The sequence below is a fragment of the Urocitellus parryii genome, chromosome 5, assembly GCF_045843805.1.
Source record: "Urocitellus parryii isolate mUroPar1 chromosome 5, mUroPar1.hap1, whole genome shotgun sequence".
In the NCBI taxonomy this organism is placed as follows: Eukaryota; Metazoa; Chordata; class Mammalia; order Rodentia; family Sciuridae; genus Urocitellus; species Urocitellus parryii.
The window spans coordinates 160,649,917-160,672,796 of NC_135535.1; the positions used below are offsets into that span (position 1 = coordinate 160,649,917).

The following is a 22,880-nucleotide window of genomic DNA, read 5'->3' on the forward strand; positions in this document are numbered from 1 at the left end:
AGAAATGTCAGAGAAGGAGTTTAGAATGTACTTAGTTAAACTGATCTATGAAATAAAGGATAATGTAAGAGAGCAAACACAGGCAGCAAAAGATCACTTCAATAAAGAGATAGAGATTCTGGGGGAAAAAGAAACAAACAGAAATCCTTGAAATAAAGGAAACAATAAACCAAATTAAAAATTCAGTAGAAAGCATCACCAACAGACTAGACCACCTGGAAGACAGAACCTCAGGCAATGAAGACAAAATATATAATCTTGAAAATAGAGTTGACCATTGAGAGAAGATGTTAAGAAACCATCAACAGAACTTCTAAGAATTATGGGATAACATGAAAAGACCAAATTTAAGATTTATTGGGACAGATTAATGGCAAGGAGATACAAACCAAAGGAATGCACAATCTTTTCAATGAAATAATATTAGAAAATTTCCCAATGCTATAGAATGCAATGGAAAATCAAATACAAGAGGCTTATAGGTTTCCCAAATGTGCAAAATTACAAAAGACCTACATCAAGTTGTATTACAATGAAAATGCCTAACATACAGAATAAGGATACAATTTTAAAGGCTGCAAGAGAAAAATATCAGATTACATAGAGGGGAAACCAATTCAGATCTCAGCTCATTTCTCAATCCAAACCCTCAATGCCAGGAGGTCCGGAAATAATATATACCAAGCTCTAAAAGAAAATGGATGCCAACCAAGAATCCTACATCCAGTAAAATTAAGCTTCAGATTTGAAGACAAAATAAAAGCCTTCCATGATAAACAAAAATTAAAAGAATTTGCAACCAGAAAGCCTGCACTTCAGAATATTCTCAAGAAAATATTTATGAAGATGAAACTAATAAAAGTGAAAAACAGCAAGGGGAGGAACTACACTAAAGGAATAGTCAATCCAAAGGAGAAACGAATTCAAATTAAAAACTAGAAATAAACCTAAATGACTGGGAACACAAATCATATCTCAATAATAACCTTGAACATAAATGGCCTAAACTCATCAATCAAAATACATAGATTAGGGCTGGGGTTGTAGCCAGTGATAGAGCACCTACTTCATATGCATGAGGCCCTGGGTTTGATTCTCAGCACTACATAAAAATAAAGACATTGTGTAATTTTTTAAAAAGACATAGACTGGCAGATTGGATTAAAAAATAAGACCTAAAAATATGCTGTCTCCAAGAGTCTCACCTCATAGACAAAGACATCCACAGACTGAAGGTGAAAGAATGGGAAAAAACATATCACTCACATGGATGGTATAAACAAGTGAGGGTTTTTTTTTAATGTTTATTTTTTAGTTGTAGGAAGACACAAAACTTTTATTTCACTTATTTATTTTTATGTGAGACTGAGGCTCGAACCCAGGGTCTCGCACACTGAGAGGCGAGCACTCTACCGCTGAGTCACAACCCCAGCCCTATGACAAGTAATGGTTTTGATCCTTTAAAATAGACCAAGTTTATGTAAGCTATATAATTGTAATTATACAATTGTTGTATTATCTTAACGAAGGAAACAATAAAACAAATTAAAATTCAGTAGAAAGCATCAGACTAGACCGACAGATTAGACCACTTGGAAGAAAGAACTTAATACATTTTTACTATCTGTAGAGTTGTTTTGTTTTGTTTTGTACCAGGGATTAAACTCAGGGGCACTCAACCACTGAGCCACATCCCCAGCCCAATTTTGTATTTTATTAGAGACACTGGGTCTCACTGGGTTGCTTAGTGCCTCCGCATTGCTGAGGCTGGCTTTGAACTTGTGACCCTCCTGCCTCAGCCTTCCGAGCCATTGGGATCTGCAGGATTGTTTTGATAGCTCCCTTTCCAATGATATTTTTCTTGATTATACTTGTTAGAATTTTATCAATTTTTAGTAGTATTGTTTCTTTTCTATTTCACATATTCCTTCTCCTACTCTTATTTTTTCTTTCCTACAATTTAATTTGAAAATATAACTGTTATCTAGCTTCTTTATCTAGCTTCCTTCTGTTACAAATACTTTAAAAGTTATAAGTGTATATCTGAGTACTATTTTGTTCCAGAGATTCTGATATTTTAAGCTTTTATTATCATTTAGTTCAAAACACTTTTTATTTAATTTTCATGGGCTTCTTTTATGTCACAGATATTTATAAGTGTGCCGTTTAATTTTGAAGTAGCTAAGTCATGGGGATGGGATTATATATATATATATATTAAGGTGATTGATTTCTAATGTGAAACACAGTCTACAGGAAAAACAGTCTGCATGATTTCAAATAAAAAGAAACAAACAAACAAACCAGAGATGGAAAAAAACACCCATACCTAAAAAAGGGATTAGGATAAGAATTACATTGAATTTCTCTTCAGAAACTATGCAAAGAAAGAAGTGAAGAAAAATATTTTAAGTATTGAGAGAAAAAAAGCCACCAATTTTTTAAAGGCCAAAGATGCTCATTCAGATTATACATATATTGATAAACCTCTATTTTTCATCTCTCCCTAAACACTAGATTACTGACAGAAAATAAGAATTACTTACATAATATCAAGTGTCCTATTCTTTGGTAATTAAATCCTGAATTAGTTTGGGTGACAATATATCCAAAAAAAACCCAACTTATTTTCTAGCCTTTCTTGCATCTAGAGATGGTCAAAGAAATGTAAACAGAGGTTACTAGGTTCCAAGAAAGCTCTATAAGGAGGACTAAGAAGGACCTCCTTATAGAACCTCCTTAAAATCCTCTGGCCTTTCCCCTCTTCCAACTTTCTGCCAGGAACATAAATGTGCAGGCTGAAACTCTAGCAGTACCTTGGACCATAAGACAAACTTTTAGATGGAAGGCACATATTAAAGAAGGTAAAGTAAAAAGAAAGATTAAGCCTAGATTTCTGATAACACTGTGCAGCCACCACAGTCCAATTCTGTATTTCTTTTATATGAAAGAGAAATAAACATACATCTTGGTTAAGCCATCATCAATAGGTACATCCGTTATTAGCAGATGAACACAATGTTTAATTATTTATAGATATGAGCAAGAAAAAGTCTCAAATCATCTTAACTCAAATGTAAGTAAAATCAACACAAGTAACTGTCTTCCCACCTATGATCTTTCTCTTCCTACCTGACAACTGCAGGAGGATCAAGGTAACAGCGACTTTCCAAGTCCCAAATAATCCTTTTCTTTGTGTACTCTGCTTGGTTCCTAAATTCTCTGTCCTATAAAATAATAAGAATAATTTTATTCCATATGTGTCACATTTTCATCCTACTCAATCTGTGGGGCATTCTTGTAATGGATTTGATTGCAATATTTTATTACTACACTGTAACTACTATGAAGTATGACCACTATTATACCTACTACCACCACCTTAAATTTTTCAGGTATTTTACTAATAGAGAAGGTAAATTACTTACATAATCTATACATCAATCCAGTACTAAGTGCAAAATATTTATTCACATCACCTCAATTAGTGATCCTTAAGCAGGGATGTATATTAAAATCCTGTGGAAGCTGGATGAAATTTTTTTTTTTTTTTTGGTACCAGGGATTAAATTCAGCAGCACTTAACCACTGAGCCACATCCCCAGTCATTTTTCTATTTTATTTAGAGACAAGGTCTTGCTGAGTTGCTTAGGGCCTCACCAAGTTGTTGAAGCTGGCATTGCATTCCTCCTACCTCAGCTTCCCAAGTCACTGGGATTATGGGCTATGCCACCTGGCTTAAAAGTAAATTCTTATATAACCCATCTGGTTTAAGGCTTGGCCATTTCCATAGTTTTAAAGGTTTCAAGTGATTCTAATGTGCAATCAGGGTTGAAAACTAGTGATCTAAATTAAAACATAATATAAAATCTAAAGATCTAAAATAATAGAGCTGATCTAAATTGGGTGCGATGGCACATACCTATAATCCAGAAACTCAGGAGGCTGAGGCAGGAGGATCAAGGGTTCAAAGCCAGCCTCAGCAACCCTAAGCAACTCAGTGAGACCCTATCTCTAATAAAATATAAAGAGGGCTGGGGATGTGGCTCAGTGGTTGCATACCCCTGGGTTCAATCCCTGGTAATAAATAAATAAGAGAGTTGATCTAAATTAAAATATAAATCTAAGGAAAATATAAACTTTCACCTACCACAATGATAAGAAAAGATACTGCACAATATTTTAAAAATACTGCTAGTTTTATCAGTATTGTTGTAAATATTTACAGTCAGGTAATAAAAATAATTTCAACCATCCTCATTTTACAACTTGTACTATTGAATAATTCCCCTAATGATTATCAGCTAGTAAAAGAAACATTTGCAAGTGTATTTACACTATTTTCTATGCCACTGAGAAATTATGTGTTGTAATAAAATAGGTTTTAAAAAGAAAGAATAATTTCAAAAACCTGAATGTTCACTAATAAGAAACTCAATAAATTAAACTATGTCCAAACAATGTCATAACATAATGCAAGTTCATAAAAGAAAGAAAAATAATGAAATGCTCATTATGTAGAGATATTAAAAAAAAAGTCCAAGATAAAGTGAAACAAAGCAACCTGCATAATGGTGTAACTGTGAACACCTTTACATATGTAAACAAATGATGGGGAAGCAGCACAGGTACGCGTGTATTAGTGTATGAGCATGTATGAGCAAGAGTTATATTCCCCCTGTTCTCAATATGAGTAAGCACTTCCTACCCCCAGTTTAAAAAAACAGAAACACTTTATCCTAAGAAATAATAGCAGTGTCTTCCTGACTAATTCTAGTTCTGAAAATAGTAAGACTATGAATACTTCCAGTGAGTCTGGATTTACTAAAGAAAAACAACTTCATCCCTTTCACTGTGCCAATCTCTGAGGATGTTTCATGAAAAACTGGAGTTTTTCATCATGAACAGACTGTAACTGTGGCGACCCTAGTAATTTTGTGATGTTCCCTTTTAAGTACTTATTATTTTTTATCTGGTGAGCCAGTCCTTCTGAAATCTGATTCCCTTTTATTCTATGTAAGGAAAATTTCCCCTTAATTTTCTAAATGCTTCTGTCTTTAATCTTCCTTTGACCATTTGTATATTTGCTTTAATTTATTTTTTTTAGTATTTATTTTTTAATTATAGGTGGATACAATATCTTTATTTTTCTGTGGTGCTGAGGATCAAACCCAGTGTCTCACGCATGCTAGGCAAGCGCTCTACCTCTGAGCCACAACCCCAACCCAGCCACAATCCCAACCCAGCCACAACCCCAACCCTATTTGCTTTTATATGTATAAAAAGTATCTGGAAAGAAACACAAGAAACTGTAATAGAGGTGACTAACTAGGTAATGGGATAGGAGAAGGGTTTAGGAGAAGAGACAGACTAGGAGGGAGATTTTCACTGTATTATTTTAAACTGTGACTGAATTATTATCTATTCAAAAAACAAAGAGTAAATTTGACATAAATTACTTGCTAGACTTAAGAAATCAAACTGGGCACAGTGGCATACACCTGTGATCTCAGCTACTCAAAGGCTGAGGATCACAAATTCAGGACCAGCCTGAGCAACTCACTGAGACCCTGTCTCAAAATAAAACATAAAAAAAGGGTTGGGGCTATAGCTCAGTGGTAGAGTGCCCTGAGTTCAATCACCAGCATCCCCCCACACATAGACATTAAAGGGACATTCCCATCAGAATTAGATAGTTAAGTGTTTTGATATATAATTCTTTTATTTTGATAAGTGACAGATGCACATAAACTAGTGATTCGCAAAATGCCGAGTTTATCACAAAAATCTGTTCACTTTCACCTCAGGGTGGTTGAGTTCTCCTTCTTCTTCCTCATAGGGACCACCAACAATGTACGCATCAGGAATATTATTAGCTCCTGGAGCCAGAATGTTGGCAATAGGCCATTTTTTGGGTCGGGGAAAAGTTTCTCTTTCCCCTCCAAGCTTCAGTGTTCCATTCTTGAATAAAATGGGATAGTCCTTCTATAGAATAAATACAACAATGAGAAAAAAGTGTAAAAAAACTTTGAAAAGGACAAAGTGATTACAGGAATGTCTATTACAAAACATATCTTTTCATGATCATCTGATTCTGTATAGGAGTATGTGCCCTTCATTGTCTTTATGCTATTTTACTTTTTATAAAATTGTTGATAATGCAAATTATTCTTGTCTATAGTTATGCAAATATACATTTTGTCTAGTGGCAATGTAACTGGTTAATACCCTAGGACTAATAAGTTTTGAATTATTAGAAAAGTTATTTCAGGGGGCTGGGGATGTGGCTCAAGCAGTAGTGCGCTCGCCTGGCATGCGTGCGACCCGGGTTCGATCCTTAGCACCACATACCAACAAAGATGTTGTGTCTGCTGAGAACTAAAAAAAATAAATATTAAAAATTCTCTCTCTCTCTCTCTCTCTCTCTCCTCTCTCACTCTCTCTTAAAAAAAAAAAAAAGAAAAGTTATTTCAGCATTCCTGATACCTACTCATAGGTCACTTCTTCCCATTCTACTGATTCCCTTACTAATTGGTTAAATAAAATCTTTGATAAGACTGTCATTTTGTATATGAGGCAATTACATTTGTTTAAAAATTATCCTTTGAAAAAACAAAATCTGATGATTTTTATAGGCATTTATTTTCATATCCTTTAATTTATCTAAAGCTTATTTGCAATGGAAATTACCAAAAGATAAGAATAGTCAATCTATAGAAAACCAAATTGAAAAATCCAACATTTAAAAATAAATAAGCTTTGCATAATTAGTAATCAGTGAAGCTGGGTGCAGTGGTGCACACCTATAATCCCAGTAACTCTGGAGGCTGAGGCAGGACGATCACAAGTTCAAGGCTAGTTGCAGCAACTTAGCAAGGCCCTACCTCAAAACAAAAAATAAAAAGAGCTGGATATGTGACTCAGTGGTTGAGTGCCCTTGGGTTCAATCCCCAGTACCAAAAATAAATTAATTAATTAAACAGTGAAATGTATATTAAAGCAATGAAATACCACAGATTGGCAAAAGCAAAGTCTAAAAATATCAAGTGTTGACAAAATTATGAATGGAAATAGTATTATACATTGTTGATGAGGAATGTAAATTGGTACAAGTATGGAAAGTAATTTTGCAGCCTCTAATAAAATTTAAAATCTACATATGAGAGGGCTGGGGTTGTAGCTCGGTGGTAGAGTGCTTGCCTAGCATGTGTGAGGCCCTGGGTTCAATCCTCAGCACCACATAAAAACGAATAAGTAAAATAAAGGTATTATGTCCAACTACAACTAAAAAATAAACATTTTTTTAAAAATCTACATATGAGAAATTTAATAATTCTGTTTCTTTGGGTTAAATTTTAAAATCTTTTATAAAAGTCTGGCACTTACAGAATAGCAGGATAAGGGCCTTTGAAAATCTGTTACTTCATAACAATAAGAATGCTGACAAAAAATTGTCAAAATTAAGGGTGCCAATGGTGATGGAAAAACTGGATAGTCACATGAAAAAGAATAATTAACTCATACCTAGTTCTTACATTTAGAAATTTGGCTTAAGAAAATAACCTGGAATTAAAAGAAAGCTCTGTATAATAAAATACACTGTATAAAACCCACAAAATACATGCATAACAATAACACATACTGAAATTTTTAAATATCTTACATATATTCTACAATAAGCATATACTATTAATAAAAATTATATGTAATATACAATGACCATGTTAATTATAAATATAAAAAATGTATATAAACAGAAATAAACTTTATTTTTAAGTCTAAAATAAATCTCAGCAATTAATAAAATAATGTTTTGAATTAATGCTTAGCTGATGCGAATCTCAGCCATATGAGTGTAGACACATTTGATGCTATATAAATGTCTGGTGATAGGGCTTTACCTCTCCAAGTGATGGAACCTGCAAACCAACCATGTAGTTCTGCTGAGTCCCTGTTGGAACGAAGGATTCAGGCACAGAGTAGGCACCCTCCAACGTGACCTTCAGTAGATTGCTCCCCAAGACCTGTGCTGCAGTCAGTAAGGGCTCTGCCACAGATACTTTAACTTCAAGACTGCATTGCTATAAAAGAATAAAATTAGGGCTGGGTTTGAAGCTCAGTGGTAGAGAGCTTGCCTACAATGCATGAGGCCCTGGGTTTGACCCTCAGCACCATAAAAAAGAAAAGAATAAAATTATGTAGCATTTTAAAAATTGCCATTGGCTTTCCTTTTTTCCCCATTATCTCATGTCACTGTTAAGCTTAATTAACAGGATTTTGTTAATTAATTTGATAATTAAAAATAGTAATATTTTCTATGTCTCTGACATTTTCACACAGAATATAATACAAAGTAGGTTTAAAATATGTGTTGATTGATAATTAGATGTTTTCACTTTACTACAGCACTAGGGATATAAAGATGAAGATAAGTGTTTCTTTCATCATGAAACTCGTATTAAGAGACCTATATACAAAATGCTCTAGTTGAGAAGCACCAAGGAAGATATGAATAATTGATTAATGAGCTAGGGAAGAATTAGAGATGACATCTGAGTTGAAACTTTTTCTTTTAACTCTTTTTAAAATTTTTAATTGTAAATGGACATAACACCTTTATTTTTATTTATTTTTATATGGTACTGAGGATTGAACCCAGGGCCTCAATGTGCTAGGCAAACAACCACTAAGCTACAGCCCCAGCCCCGCTGAGTTGACTTTTTAAGGATGAATACCAGTTTGCAACCTAGATAAGTAAAGATGTAAAAATAAAACAATTCTGGATCAAAAGAAGAATTGATGCAAAAGGATACTGAAACAGTATGGTGTATTCCATTCACGTGTGTAAGAAGTAGTTCAGGATTTAGAACATAAAATACAAGGAAAGGAGTGCCGGGAGATATGGTTGAAATAGTGGAAAGTTCCCATTACAAAGATGTCATATGCCCACTAAGGCATCTGGATCTAAACCTGTACACAGTTTAGACTGTACACACTGTATAGAGTGGTGAACCCATGAACCACACCATATACTAAGAAGGGTAAGATAAGAGATGTGATCAAATTCATTGTGGTGTGTGTGTGTGTGTGTGTATGTGTGTGTTCCTGGGGATTAAACCAAGGGCCTTGTACATGCTAGGCAAGTGCTCTACCACTGAGCTACATGTCCAGTCACCATCAAATTCACTTAAAAATTTTTTTTTTAGTTTTTATAGTTGGTATTTTGATATTTTATTTTACTTATTTATTTTTATGTGGTGCCAAGGATTGAACCCAGCGCCTCGCATGTGCTAGGCAAGCGCTCTACCACTGAGCCACAACCCCAGCCCCTCAAATTCACTTTGAAGTCACTGTGCAAGCAGTAGGAAGGGTGAACTGGAGAGAGGAAAAGGCAGATACAAGATTATTGATAATGATTCAGATAAGAGATGATGGGGCAATAACAAGCAGGAGTGATTCCAGGAAGAATATGAAGAAATTTAGGAGATGGAAAAGGCTGGATTTAGTGAAAGGTGAATTTGGAAACTGGTTGAGGTTGGGATCTGAGGAATGTGACAGATTCTGGACTCTGATTTCATAGCTGGGTGATGCCACCAGTCAAAAGAACTAAGAAAAAAGGAAGAGTACATTTTAGGAAAGATTCTGAGTTTAGACTTGTAATGTTGAATTTTAGGTGCCTATGGGGTAACATTAGAGAGAAATATAGCAGGTGGCTGTAAAGTATGAATTCTAGAATTCACAACAGGGATCTGGGATAGAACTGCTGAATTAGAAGTCTTTAGCCAGAGTCAGGCTACATGTCTTTAAGTGTGCTATGTGCTTTCATATACTATTGATTCATCAGCACACAGCTCAGAAGAATTTCCATAGCTAAGCCTTTCTTATATCTACTCCTGGGCAAAACCAACAATATCTGCTCTGTGCCAATATGTCCCCCCACCACCATTTCATCACACTGGGTTATATCCATAGATTGTGAGCTCTTAGAAGGTAGGATTTATTCATCTGTTTTCTAGAACCTAGCATTATTGTGCTGTGGGGAAAATAAAAAAGGTGACCAATGAATTGGACTCAACTGAATTGAACCTTATAAACAGACAGACTCATTATATTGAATGGAAGGTTGAAATGTTAAAGAGTTAAAACTGATTACCTTAGAGCCTGGTCGAGGGGTTTCTAAGGGTGAGCCCTGCACAGGATGCAAAGGAACCACCATTTCAAATGAACTCTCTCCTGTGAAAGGAAGACAAGTTGAGCCAAAGAAGGAAGAGTTAAATTAGTATTGCAGACAGAAATAAATGTGCTCATATTTTTCTTAAATCCTCCAAATTCATTTAGGCTGTGTTTTACAACACTTTGCATCTAAATACGTACTTTCATATTTCTGCTTTTGAGAAAATCATATATCTGACCTTCCAGTAAGGGAAGAAGATCCACCACAGCTTGACCTAGTATTAAGTTCTTCTCATCTTTCTGTTTCTTTTCCTTTTGTAAAACTTCAGTCACAGTTACTAAAAAATCAAAGCAAATAAAATGAGAACAACTCTAATCACCCATCAGATAACCAAGTAAAGCAAATAAATTTAAGTTAAGGAAAATGAACTTGGGCTGGGAACATAGCTCAGTAGCAGAGTACTTGTCCAGCATGGGTAGGCCCTGGGATTCATCCTAGCACAGAAAAAAACAAAAACAAACAAACAAAAACTGTGTAACCCAAGAAAGCACTAACATCAGTGACTTTCAATGCAAAGTACTAAACAAATTCAGTAACTTTTGAGCTTTTTGCCTACAAGTTATAATAAGAAATGGATTTTATAACATAATCATGCATATACATACATTTAAAGGTAAATGATATATGTGACTATCTGATGCCAAAATTTCATATAATATTAACCCTTACTACTCAAAAACCTTAAGTACTTTCTATAGGATAAAAGATCAGTGATTATGATCCCCCCTAAATTGAATTATTTTAGGATAACTAAATTTAAAATCTGAAGTTTGAAAAGCATTAGATCTTTCCATCTTGCCTAGGACAGGGCTTAGGAGACTTTGACAGGATCCCCACGGCACACAAGGATGTACCAGAATTTTCACTAGAGCATTACTTGGTATGCTTAACACTTAATGATAAAATTTTCAAATACACTAAAAAGTGGAATAGCATAATGAATATCCATACAACCATCACCTAAATTTAGTAATTGTTAGAAAGTTGTCATATTTGCTTCCTTATATATGATTTTGTTTGCCAAAATACTTTCATCATATTTGCCTTGCTTGATGAAATAGCTTCAAATAAATTATATGCATCATGACATTTTACTCCTAAATACTAATGTATACAAAGCCACAACATGATATTTTCCTACAAAACTGAAATACTTTGAGCTGGGGTTGTGGCTCAGTGGTAGAGCGCTTGCCTAGCATGTGTGAGGCCCTAGGGGTTTGATCCTCAGCACCACATAAAAATAAATAAAATAAAGGTATTAAAAAATGAAATACTTTTATCACATCTAGCAAATATTTGATAAAATATTAAACATGATTCCTAAAATTCATCTAATGTCCAGTCTATATTTAGCATTTCCCAATTCCCCCAAATTTATTTTGTAGCTAGTTTGATCAAACCACGATCCAATCAAAGACCACATGGTTACATTTGGTTGTCAAGTTTCTTAAGTTTCTTTTCATTTAAAAAATTCCTGCTTTCCACATACTTTTCTCCTATGACATTGGCTTGTTGAAGTCACTAGGCCAGTAGTTAAAGAGAATATCACACTGTCTGAATTTATCTTTTTTCTTCATGGTATTTGTTTTCAATTACTGTGTTTTCTAGAAACTTAGGTTCAGCTTCAGCATTTTCAGCAAAAAGAATATGATCTGGACAACATATTTGTCTATATAGTATACTAACAAACTGTGACCTTTATAATCTGATAGAAATGGCATCTAAGCATAATTGTGTTTCTCTCATTAAAGTGAGACTAAATATTTTTCACATTTTTAAGGACCAGATATGTTTTCTTTACTGTGTAGTTTTCAATGTTTTGTGTTTTTCTATTAGAGTCTTGCTGATATTTTTTTTATTTATTTTTTAGGTGTAGATGGACACAACACAATGCCTTTATTTTTATGTGGTGCTGAGAATTGAACCCAGGTCCCGCTCATGCTAGGTGAGCGCTCTACCGCTGAGCCACAATCCCAGCCCCTTGCTGATATTCTTACTGATATAAAGGGAAATGTGCCTTCTGTCAAGAAATTAATTATAAATTGCATCCCAGTTTATGGCCTGTATTTTATAGTTACTTATGTAAACTGCCCTTTCTTCCACCCTGTGGCTGCAATAGTTATAAAATACTTAAAAATGCTTTGCCACTCTGATTTATTTTTTCAACTCCATGATTTCTTATAGTACCTACATACTTTAATTTTTCACACATTTTGTCCATCTGTAAAATTTTGGGGCATAATTTAAAAAAAAACTTTTTTTGATACCAGGGATTAAACTCAGGGGTACTCGACCACTGAGCCACATCTCCAGCCCTATTTTGTATTTTATTTAGAGACAGGGTCTCACTGAACTGCTTAGCACCTCGCAGTTGCTGAGGCTGGCTCTGAACTTGCTCTTCTCCTTTCTCAGCCTACTAAGCCGCTGGGATTACTGCTGTGCGCCACCATACCCAGCTGCATATTTTGGCATAATTTTGAGATTAGTTATATTTGTTTTCCAGATAACTCCCCAGATATCCCAGCATTGTTCATTACTTAATCCATCTTTTCTCCCTGTGGGAATGTAGCTAGCACAGTGAAGTGCTTGCCTGGCATGTGTGAGGCCCTGCATCACAAAAAGAGAGTGACAGATCTTTCCCCCCACTGATTTGACATATTAACTGAATCACATGTTAATTTACCAGAAGTACTAGTGACTACATCTGGATATTCCAGTCTGTTCCAGCAAGCTTTATGACTACACATGCCTGCTACTACAATGTTCCATTTTGTTTGTATATTACATTCTATCATATAGAACTAATAACTCATTACCCGTCTTTTCAGAATTTCCTGATCATTCTTACATCAAGAATCTTTTTTTGGGCGGGGCGGGGGGGGGCTGGGGATGTGGCTCAAGTGGTAACGCGCTCACCTGGCATGCTTGCGGCCAGGGTTCCATCCTCAGCACCACATACAAAGAAAGATGTTGTGACCGCCGAGAAACTAAAAATAAATATTAAAATTCATTCTCTCTCTCTCTCTCTCTCTTTAAAAAAAAAAAATCTTTTTTTTTCTAAAAAAAAAAAAAGAATCTTTTTTTCCTAAAAAGAAAAAAAGAATCTATAAGAACTCTCAAAAGGGGCTGAGATTGTAGCTCAGTGGTAGAGCTCTTGCTTAGCATGTGTGAGGCATTGGGTTCAATTCTCAGTACCACATATAAATAAATTAAAAATAAAGGTCCATTGACAACTATAAAAATTTTTTTTTAAAAAAGAACTCTAAAATTAAAAATAAAATAGGGCTGGTAGAATGGTAGAGTGCTTGTCCAGCATATGCAAGGCCTTGGGTTTAATACCCATCTCTGGGAAAAAAAAAAAAATGTTGGCAGTCTTACAAAGATCACAATAAATTTATAAACAGGGAAATGGCATCTTTATAAGGTTGAGCATTCCTAAGAACAGTATGTCTTTCTTTTTATTCAAACTTGTACTTCTATAGCATTTTCTTTAGTTTGTGTGAATCAGGATCCATTTGTCTACAACTTTGATTAGCTGATGTCTCTTAGTCTCTTACTCAATAAATTCTACCTCTTTTTAATTTTTTCCCCATTTCCATTTTCCAAAATGTTGTCCATTAATCTAAGTTTTCCAAAGTAATGGCAGAATATCCTTTTATAATTTTAAAAATGACATTCTATGGTCCATTTTCTTCCTAATATCATTGTGTCACTTCATTCTCTTTCCTCCCCTTTTCATCCCCTCCCTCCTTCTTCTATGGCTCAGTCTTGCCTATTTGTTAGTAAGGTTAGTCTTTTTAAGAAGCATTTTTGTTTAGTAATTCTTGTTTTCCATTTCATTATTTCTGATTTTTTAATCTTAATTTTAAGATACTTTCTTTGGGTCACCCTATTATTATTCTAGCTTCTTGAATTAAATGTTTAAGTCATTTGTTTTCAATCTTCTTATGGTTGTTAAGCACATCAATTTATTTTATATACTTTTTGGTACCAGGGATTGAACTCAGGGGAACTGGACCACTGAGCCACATCCCCAGCCCAATTTGTATTTTTTTTAGAGACAGGGTCTCACTGAGTTGCTTAGTGCCTCACCATTGCTGAGACTGTCTTTGAATTTTCGATTTTCCTGTCTCAGACTCCTGAGCCAATGGGATTCCACCATGCCTGGCTAAGCCCATCAATTTATTAAAGATGGGTTTTTAATATGTCACAAATGGCTGGGGATGTAGCTCACTTGTAGCACATGTGCTTAATATGCATGAGGCCCTGGGTTTGATCCCCTAAACTGCAAAAAATAAAATAGATTATAACTTAAAAATTTTGTGACCATTTTTGTATATACAAGAGCTCAAAAATTAGGTCCTCTTTCACTATCTGAGAAGACTTAGGCATTGTTATCAAACTCCCATTAACAAAGAGGAAGCTTCCTTTTATACAGTTTTATCCTTGTTCAAGGTAAGCCATTCTGTTAGGTGTGCAGTAATAACCCACTGTGGTTTTGATTCGCATTTCTCTAGTGGCTAGTGATGTTGAATTATCTTTTTTTGCAAAACTGAGGATTGAACCCAGGGGTGCTTTAGCGCTGAACTACCTCCCTACCCCTTTTTGTTTTTCATTTTCACTAAGTTGCTGGCCACAAACTTGCAATCCTCCTACCTCAGCCTGTCATTGGGATTACAGGAGAGCGCCACTGTCTGGTGATGGATGTTGAATATCTTCATGTGTTAAATTGCCATCTGTTTATCTTTGGTGAAATGTCTCATATCTTTTGCCTATTTTCTGGCTGGTTTGTTTGGGTTGTGATTGTTTTGTGTCACTGTTGACTTTTTAAAATTCTAGATATTCCTGTTTTTTGTGCTTTGCAAATACTTCCTCTCACTCTGTAGCCTGTCCTCCTAACAATGTCTTTTGAAGAGCGAGAGTTTTCAATTATGACAAAGTCCAATTCTTCCTCTTTTTTTTTCCTTTTATGGATAATGATTTGTTCTTCAGTCTAAGAATGCTTTGTCTTACCTTATATCCTGATTTTTCTCCTATGATTTTTTTTCTTAAAGTTCTGTAGCTTTACATTTAATTCTGTGACCTATCTTGAAGCTAGTTATTGTGTCAGATGTGAGACATATTGAGGTTTATTTCTTTACCTATAGATGTCCAATGGCCCCAGCATCATTTTCTACAATTAATTGGGTTTGCACTTTCTTTTTTTTTTTTTTAAAGAGAGAGTGAGAGAAGAGAGAGAGAGAGAGAGAGAGAGAGAGAGAGAGAGAGAGAGAGATTTTTTTAATATTTATTTTTTAGTTCTTGGCGGACACAACATCTTTGTTGGTATGTGGTGCTGAGGATCGAACCCGGGCCGCATGCATGCCAGGCGAGCACGCTACCGCTTGAGCCACATCCCCAGCCCCGGGGTTTGCACTTTCATTTAAAAAAAATCAGCTGGACATATTTGGATCTATTTCTGGATTTCTTGTTCCATTCTACTAATCTATGTATCTGTTCTTCCATTCATACCAACTTTGACTCCTATAGATATATGTCTTAAAATACAGATACTAATTCATCCCAATTCATTCTTTTCCAAAATTGTTCTAGATATTCTAGTTCTTCTGCCTTTCCATATAAATTTAAGAATAATCCTCTCCAGGGGCTGAGGTTGTAGCTCAGTGGTAGAATACTTGCCTAGTATGTATGAGGCACTGGGTTTGATCCTCAACACCAAATAAAAATAAATAAATAAAATAAAGGTATTGTGTCTATCTACAACTAAAAGTATTTTTTAAAGAAGAATAATCTTTTCCATATCTACAAAAATCTTGCTGGGATTTTTGAGAAGAATGATATTCAACCCATATATCAATGTGGGAAGAACTAATACCTTAAATATGTACAGTCTTCCAGTTCTATACACCATATATCAACTTATCTAGATCCTCTATGATTCATGCATTAGCAGTGTCTAGTTTTCAGCATAAATGTCCTATACATGAGGCTGGGTCTGTAGCTAAGTGGCAGAGTGCTTGCCTAGCATGTGTGAGGCACTGGGTTTCATTCTTAGCACTACATAAAAATAAACAAATAAAATAAAGGCATTCTGTCCATCTACAACCACAAAAAAAATTTTAAAAGGCCTATATATGTATTTCACACTAAATTTTAAGGCAATTATAAAATAGTATTATAACAATATTTATTGTTATAAATATTGATGTCAATACAACAAGTATACAGAAATATAATTGATTTTTGCACATTCTTTTATCCTGTGATATTGTTTTACTCATTTATTATTTTTTAAGTGTTGTAGATTCCTTGGTATTTCTTTCTACATGGATCATCATTTCCTCTGCAAATAGCAGTATTTTTACTTCTTCTTTTCAGATCTGTAAACCTTGTATTTCTTCCCAGATCTCATTGCATCGTCTAGGACTTCCAATTCCATGTTGAATTTAGAATGGTGAGAACAGACATCCTTGAATTATTCCTGATCTTGGAAATCATTCATTCTTTCACCATCAAGTGTAATTTCAGTCTTTATCAAGTTGAAAAAGTTAAAACTATTCATATTTTTTATATATATATATTTTTAGTTGTAGTTGGACACAATACCTTTATTTATTTATTTTTATGTGGGGCTGAGGATCAAACTCAGCACCTCACTTGTGCTAGGCAAGTGCACCACTGCTGAGCCACAACCCCAGCCCAACTACTTTATTGTGAATTGGTATTAGATTTTGTCAAATGGTGTTGCTGCATTGATCAATATCACCATGCCTGGCTCATTTTAATATTTTTATTTTTTTGTATTTTTAGTTGTAGTTGGATACAATACCTTTATTTATTTTTTTTATGTGGTGCTCAGCATCGAACCCACGGCTTCACATATGCTAGGCAAGTGCTCTACCATTGAGCTATAGCCTCAGCCCTCACTGAAGCATTCTGATCATAGCTTCTTTAAAATTCTTGTCTTACAATTCTAATATATCTGTTATCTTGATGTTAGCATCTACTGACTGCCTTTTAATTTCAGTTTGAGATCTTCCAGTTCTTGGATAACATGATTTTCAGGTGAAACCTGGCCTTTTTCTATTATGTACTGAAACTCTGGATCTTTGTAAAAACTCTGGATCTTTTGTTTTAGCTAGCTTTGTCTAAGTTTCAAGAAAAAAAGGGGAGAAGGTGCTGCTTCCTTACTGCTAAGTGGGAGTAGAATTCTCGGTTCTCAACTCAGCCTCCATTGACACCTAAGGGAGGCAGCTCATTATTACTGCAGAGGAGGAATCAGGAGTTCTACTTCCTTATTTGGTTATCACAGATCCTGCAGTAGTTGTGGACTCTTTAACCCTAGGTGATAATGAAAGTTCTGAACCTGTACTAGGCCTCCTCTGACATCACCCCAGTAGAGTAGAGGGATACCTTGTTAATGACAGTTTATAAGCACAAGGTCCTCAATGTGGTTTTGACCACGAGGGTGAGGGTGGGGGAGCAGGACGGAACAGGGAGAAGACTATTGCCAAAGAAGATGAAGTTCTGGCTCCCTATTTGGTCTTCTCTGGTACCACAAGGGTATTTGGGTACCTTATTACTGGTTTGTGATAGTGGTAGTCTAGACTTCCCACTCAGCTTGGGTTGAGAAGAAAGCCTTTTTTTCCTGAGTACTTGGCTGGAAAAAAGCAGTTATTGCGGGCTGGGGATGTGGCTCAAGTGGTAGCGCGCGTGGCCTGGGTTCGATCCTCAGCACCACATACAAACAAAGATGTTGTGTCCACTGATAACTAAAAAATAAATATTAAAAAATTCTCTCTCTCTCTTTAAAAAAAAAAAGCAGTTATTGCCTAAAAGTTGTCTTATTAGGCTTCCCCTTTCCTGGTGTTTTGACTGGAGAGAGCAAAATTTTATTAGGCTTTTAAAAAACATCTATAGGGGCTAGGGATGTGGCTCAAGCTGTAACGCGCTTGCCTGGCATGCGCAGGGCACTGGGTTCGATCCTCAGCACCACATAAAAATAAAATAAAGATGTTGTGTCCACCGAAAACTGAAAAAATAAATATTAAAAAATTATCTTTCTCTAAATAAAATAAAATAAAATAAAAAATATCTATACCCATTGGTTTTTCTAGCTTGCCAACTTCTCCAGCACTAAGTCCAGGACATACATAAGACAAAAAGAAAATCTAAGGAATTCACCATTATGTCATTCCTCAGTTTCAAGGTTTCTTCTTTCTACCTTTCAGAGTCTCTTATGCTTGTTTTATATAAATTATCCATTTTGAGTTGTACTTAGTAGGAGGAATATAGAAAAATACATCTATTCCATTTTCTCAGAAGAAGCTCTGTTTTAAATTCTTTTTGATTTCTAATGAATGCACTAAAAATTATTAAGGTACTTCTAATTACCACATTAACTATATCTCACAGGTTTTGTTTTGTGGTGCTGGGCCTCATGCATGGTAAACAAGTCTTGCAATTTTTATAATGATTTCTTCTTTGTCACATGAATTATTCATGAGTGTTTTTAAATTTCCATGTGGATTTTTAAAAAAACCTTTTTTGTATTGATTTCTAATTTTCTTATCTGTTGTATTTTGGCCAGAAAACTTAGTCTGTTAAGATTAATCTGCTAAGATTCTTTGGTAGTTGGTAGGACTTGATTTACAGCCTATAATGTGGCCAGTTTTTAGTATGTTTCTTGTGTGTTCCTAAATGTTCCTGTGTGTTTTAAGAAAACATATATATATATATATTTTTTTTAGTTTTAGATGGACATAATACCTTTATTTTCTTTTTATGTGGTACTGAAAAATCAAGCCCAATGCCTCACATGTGTTAGGCACTCTACCACTGAACTATAACCCCAGCTCCAAAATATGTTCTTTAATAGCTGGCACAAGCCTACAATTACTAATTCTTAAGGGAGGCTCATTTCTATTTTAGAGATAATGGTGAGCCAATTTATTTTTTCCCTAGACCGTTCTTTTTAGGAGTCTCAGCTTGTGGTAGGGAGGTGGTCTCAGTCTCAACTCTTCATCTGTAGCAGTCCAAGATTTTTTGTCCTTGTAAGAGCATTAAAACCCAAGCCCGTAGGTTTTAGAGTACTGCCCTCTCCCCCAACACCAACACCACCACCATTTATACATCAAAGGCAGCTGTTCAAGTTTCCCAGGTGTTAATTCTTGCTTTGCTTCTATTAACAAGGGGGTTTCCCTTTCTTTGTATTTTTCTCTCTTTCCATTTTTTTGGGGGGTGGGGTTTCAAACCCAGTGGTGTTTTACCACTGAGCCACATACCCAGTCCTTCTCATTTTTTTTTTTTTAATCTTGAAACAGCCTTAGCTGTCCTTGAACTTGGAATCCTCCTTCCTCAACCTCCCCAGGCACTAAGATTACAAGGGTGCACCACGGTGCCCAGTGTCTCTGGTTGCACAAAAAGAATATTCAGTTCTGTTTTTCCCATCCAACATACTTGTGAAGAATGCAATCAGGATTACTCCTCCTATTTGGGATAGCAAAGAAACACAGAACAAAGAGAGAAGAAGGTACTTGGGAGAGAGTGTGGGTCAAATGGTGACTGATTTCTTAGACTCCTCCTCTAACAATTATGAATTTGGTGCTCGGATGTGGGGACCTGAAGATGTGGTCCCACAGCCCCAAGTGATTCTTATGGAAAGAAAGATACAGGATCAGAATACTGAAAATCTAGAATACTATATACATTTCCAGTTCTCATCTAAGTTTGGGGATCTTGGAATCTGGGTTCCAGAAGGCATCCCAGAGGTGTAATTTAAAAATTACAAAATGAAAGAAGATAACAGATTAAAACAGAACAAAACCAAAAAAGTTTTAGACTAGTAAACTGATACAACACATTACAACAGGGACAATACTGCATATTTTGAAATCATAAAGGTAAGGAAGAAAGGATATATTAACCATCCATCCCTCTATTTCATTCCTTCAACAAAGGAATGCACTAGAAAGTCTAAAAATACTGAGAGTTCAATCTTGATTTCAAAAGCACCTACTCTAGCAAGAAAGGCAAATGAATAATGGCTACACTACATGGTGAGTATACAAAACAACAGATATAGGTGCCTGATAAAATATAGGATGCCCAGTTAAATTTAAATTTCAAATAAACAATGAATAATTTTTAAGTATGACACATATTTTGCTTTTTTTCCCCCACTTTTTTCTAATTTTGGCAACCTTAAATAAAGGAATACAAAGAGAGGGAATCTCAACTCTATGTAGAGGATAAAGACTGCAAAATTCAGTCAGATGTCAAAGGTTTTTGATTAAAACTGATTAAATTAATAGGTCCTGGTGACTGTTGCCAAATCAGACAGGACTCAAAGTATACTTCATTATTCTTTTTTTTTTTTTAAGAGAGAGAGAGAATTTTTTTAATATTTATTTTTTAGTTTTCGGAGGACACAACATCTTTGTATGTGGTGCTGAGGATAGAACCTGGGCTGCACGCATGCCAGGCAAGCGCACTACCGCTTGAGCCACATCCCCAGCCCCTACTTCATTATTCTTAAAGTCAGGGGATAAGGCATATTCAATTGTCACCTATTAGGCGTCTCAGCATCTTCTCATATAATACTCATATAACTAACATTTTTTAGAATCACAAGGACTTACAGAATACAGGATTGTGAGCAAGGTCATTCAAAGTGATTCCTCCTTCAGGATTGAACTCAAAACTGCTAGTGAAGTTGTACTTTGCAGTTCCCTCTGAAGAGACAGTAATTTTTGCAGAGTCTCCCAGAGTCACCTGATTGAATTCCACTCGAACAAAAGTAACTGGAGTATCTCCTTTGTAACCTTTCTGTTGGCAGAAACATCACCTTATAATTAAATTCAAATAAAGACATTTCCTACACATCTGACAACCCATTTTGACTCAGGATAAATAGCATTTTCTTTTCTTCTTCTTTTCCCTAACAAGCTATGTCACAAAAACAGGGAAAGTAGAAAATCATTAAACAAATTTATTTATAGCTAAATGTAATATTCCATTTAAATATCATTAAAGTTTTAAAATTTTTTTGTAGTTGTAGATGGACAGAATGCCTTTATTTTGTTTATTTTTATGTGGTGCTAAGGATCAAACTCAGTGCCTCATGTATGGTAGGCAAGTGCTCTACCACTGAGCCCCAGCTCCAGCCTATATTAAAGTTTTTTAATATAACATTTATTGTGTTTTGTCTGACTTTAAAAGTATATTGTGGGGGGCTGGCAATGTGGCTTAGTAATAGAGCACTTGCTTAGTGTGCAGAAGGCCTGGGTTCAATCACCAACATTGGCAAAATGAGAAAATGAGAGGAAAATGAATTGTCTATAATCTTACTCTAACATGTAAGCATTATTAATACATTAGTATATTTTAGTATTTTGCTGTAAATATACATTTTTATACACACATTTTAAAACAAGTGGAGTTTATTAATTATATCCTCTTTTGGAACAAGCTTTTTAAAGTTCATAATCCTGAATATTTTTTCATTATTCTCTTAATTTTGTTATCAGTACTGGGGATTGAACCCATAGTCCCACAAATGCTAGGCTCTACCATTAAGCTATATCCCAAACTTGTTTTTTAAACCTTATGTTGAAACAGGGTCTCACTAAATTGCTCAGGCTGGCCTCCAACTTGCAATTCTTTTGCCTCCGGCTCCCAAGTGGCTGGGATTAGAGGTGTGAGCCACCAAGCCCAGTCTATTCTCCTACTTTTAAGTAGTAACTGTGGTTTTATTATTTAAATTCACCAAATGAAATTAATCACAAATGAAACTCAGAATTCAGATCCTTCTCAAAATAAAGGGGAAAAATTAATATATGAACTGCTACCCACAAAAACTAAAGCTAATCTTGATTCAACTCTGATAAATTTAGTACTCAAATTGCCAGGTATTTTATTTTATTTTTTAAAATATTTAGTTGTAAATGAACACACAGTATTTTTATTTATTTTTATGTGGTGCTAAGGATTGAACCCAGTGCCTCACATATGCCAGGCAAGCACTTTACCACTGTATTTTAGACACATAGTAATGTAATGTGACTTGCTGATTATAGATTACAAATAAGAAACACCGAGGATGAAATTGCTATGCAAAGGGAGGGAGTTTGGAGGTACAAAATGACACAAAAACTCCATTCCTGAGCTAAGGTTGTGGCTCTGTGGTAGAGCGCTTGCCTAGCATATGTGAGGCACTTGGTACAATTCTCAGCACCGAATATAAATAAATGAATAAAATAAAGTTTCATCAACATCTTAAAAAAAAAAAACAAACTCCATTCCTCCCTTGATACTCCCCAACTAGGGACTTTGCACATTTCCAAAAGAAACTTTACCAAATCATATCCATCTGTCACAGTGATCTGCACCAGTCTACCTCCTGTTGGCACCTGTTCCATATCAGTAATTGGGCAAAGTTCTTCTGTTCTCCTTTGGTCTCTGTAAAGAAAATAAATGAAACTGTCCCCTCATTACATCATGACCTGTACCGGGGGAGAACCTAAGAATATGCCATAGTCTAGCCTTCTGTTTTCCCCTTCCTAACTTTCAAGGCTGGATAAGAAGTGCTTCAGGGAAGCTGGAAACAATCATAATTCCACTGGTTAGTGTTTAAAATATTCTTTAT

At 35.2% G+C, this 22,880-nt stretch overlaps 1 protein-coding gene across 1 annotated transcript in view; it reads right to left on the reverse strand.

Annotated features, from left to right (window-relative positions):
- The window catches only part of Cfap70 (cilia and flagella associated protein 70), a 95,440-nt gene that overhangs the window by 69,626 nt on the left and 2,934 nt on the right, over positions 1 to 22,880 (reverse strand). The window contains exons 2-8 of the mRNA XM_026390245.1: positions 22,591 to 22,693; positions 20,875 to 21,061; positions 10,413 to 10,511; positions 10,154 to 10,233; positions 7,902 to 8,081; positions 5,803 to 5,985; positions 3,133 to 3,227 (exon numbers count right to left, since the gene is read on the reverse strand). Coding sequence (XP_026246030.1) covers positions 3,133 to 3,227; positions 5,803 to 5,985; positions 7,902 to 8,081; positions 10,154 to 10,233; positions 10,413 to 10,511; positions 20,875 to 21,061; positions 22,591 to 22,653 — 887 coding nt within the window. The 5' untranslated portion in view covers positions 22,654 to 22,693. The remainder of the gene's footprint in view (positions 1 to 3,132; positions 3,228 to 5,802; positions 5,986 to 7,901; positions 8,082 to 10,153; positions 10,234 to 10,412; positions 10,512 to 20,874; positions 21,062 to 22,590; positions 22,694 to 22,880) is intronic.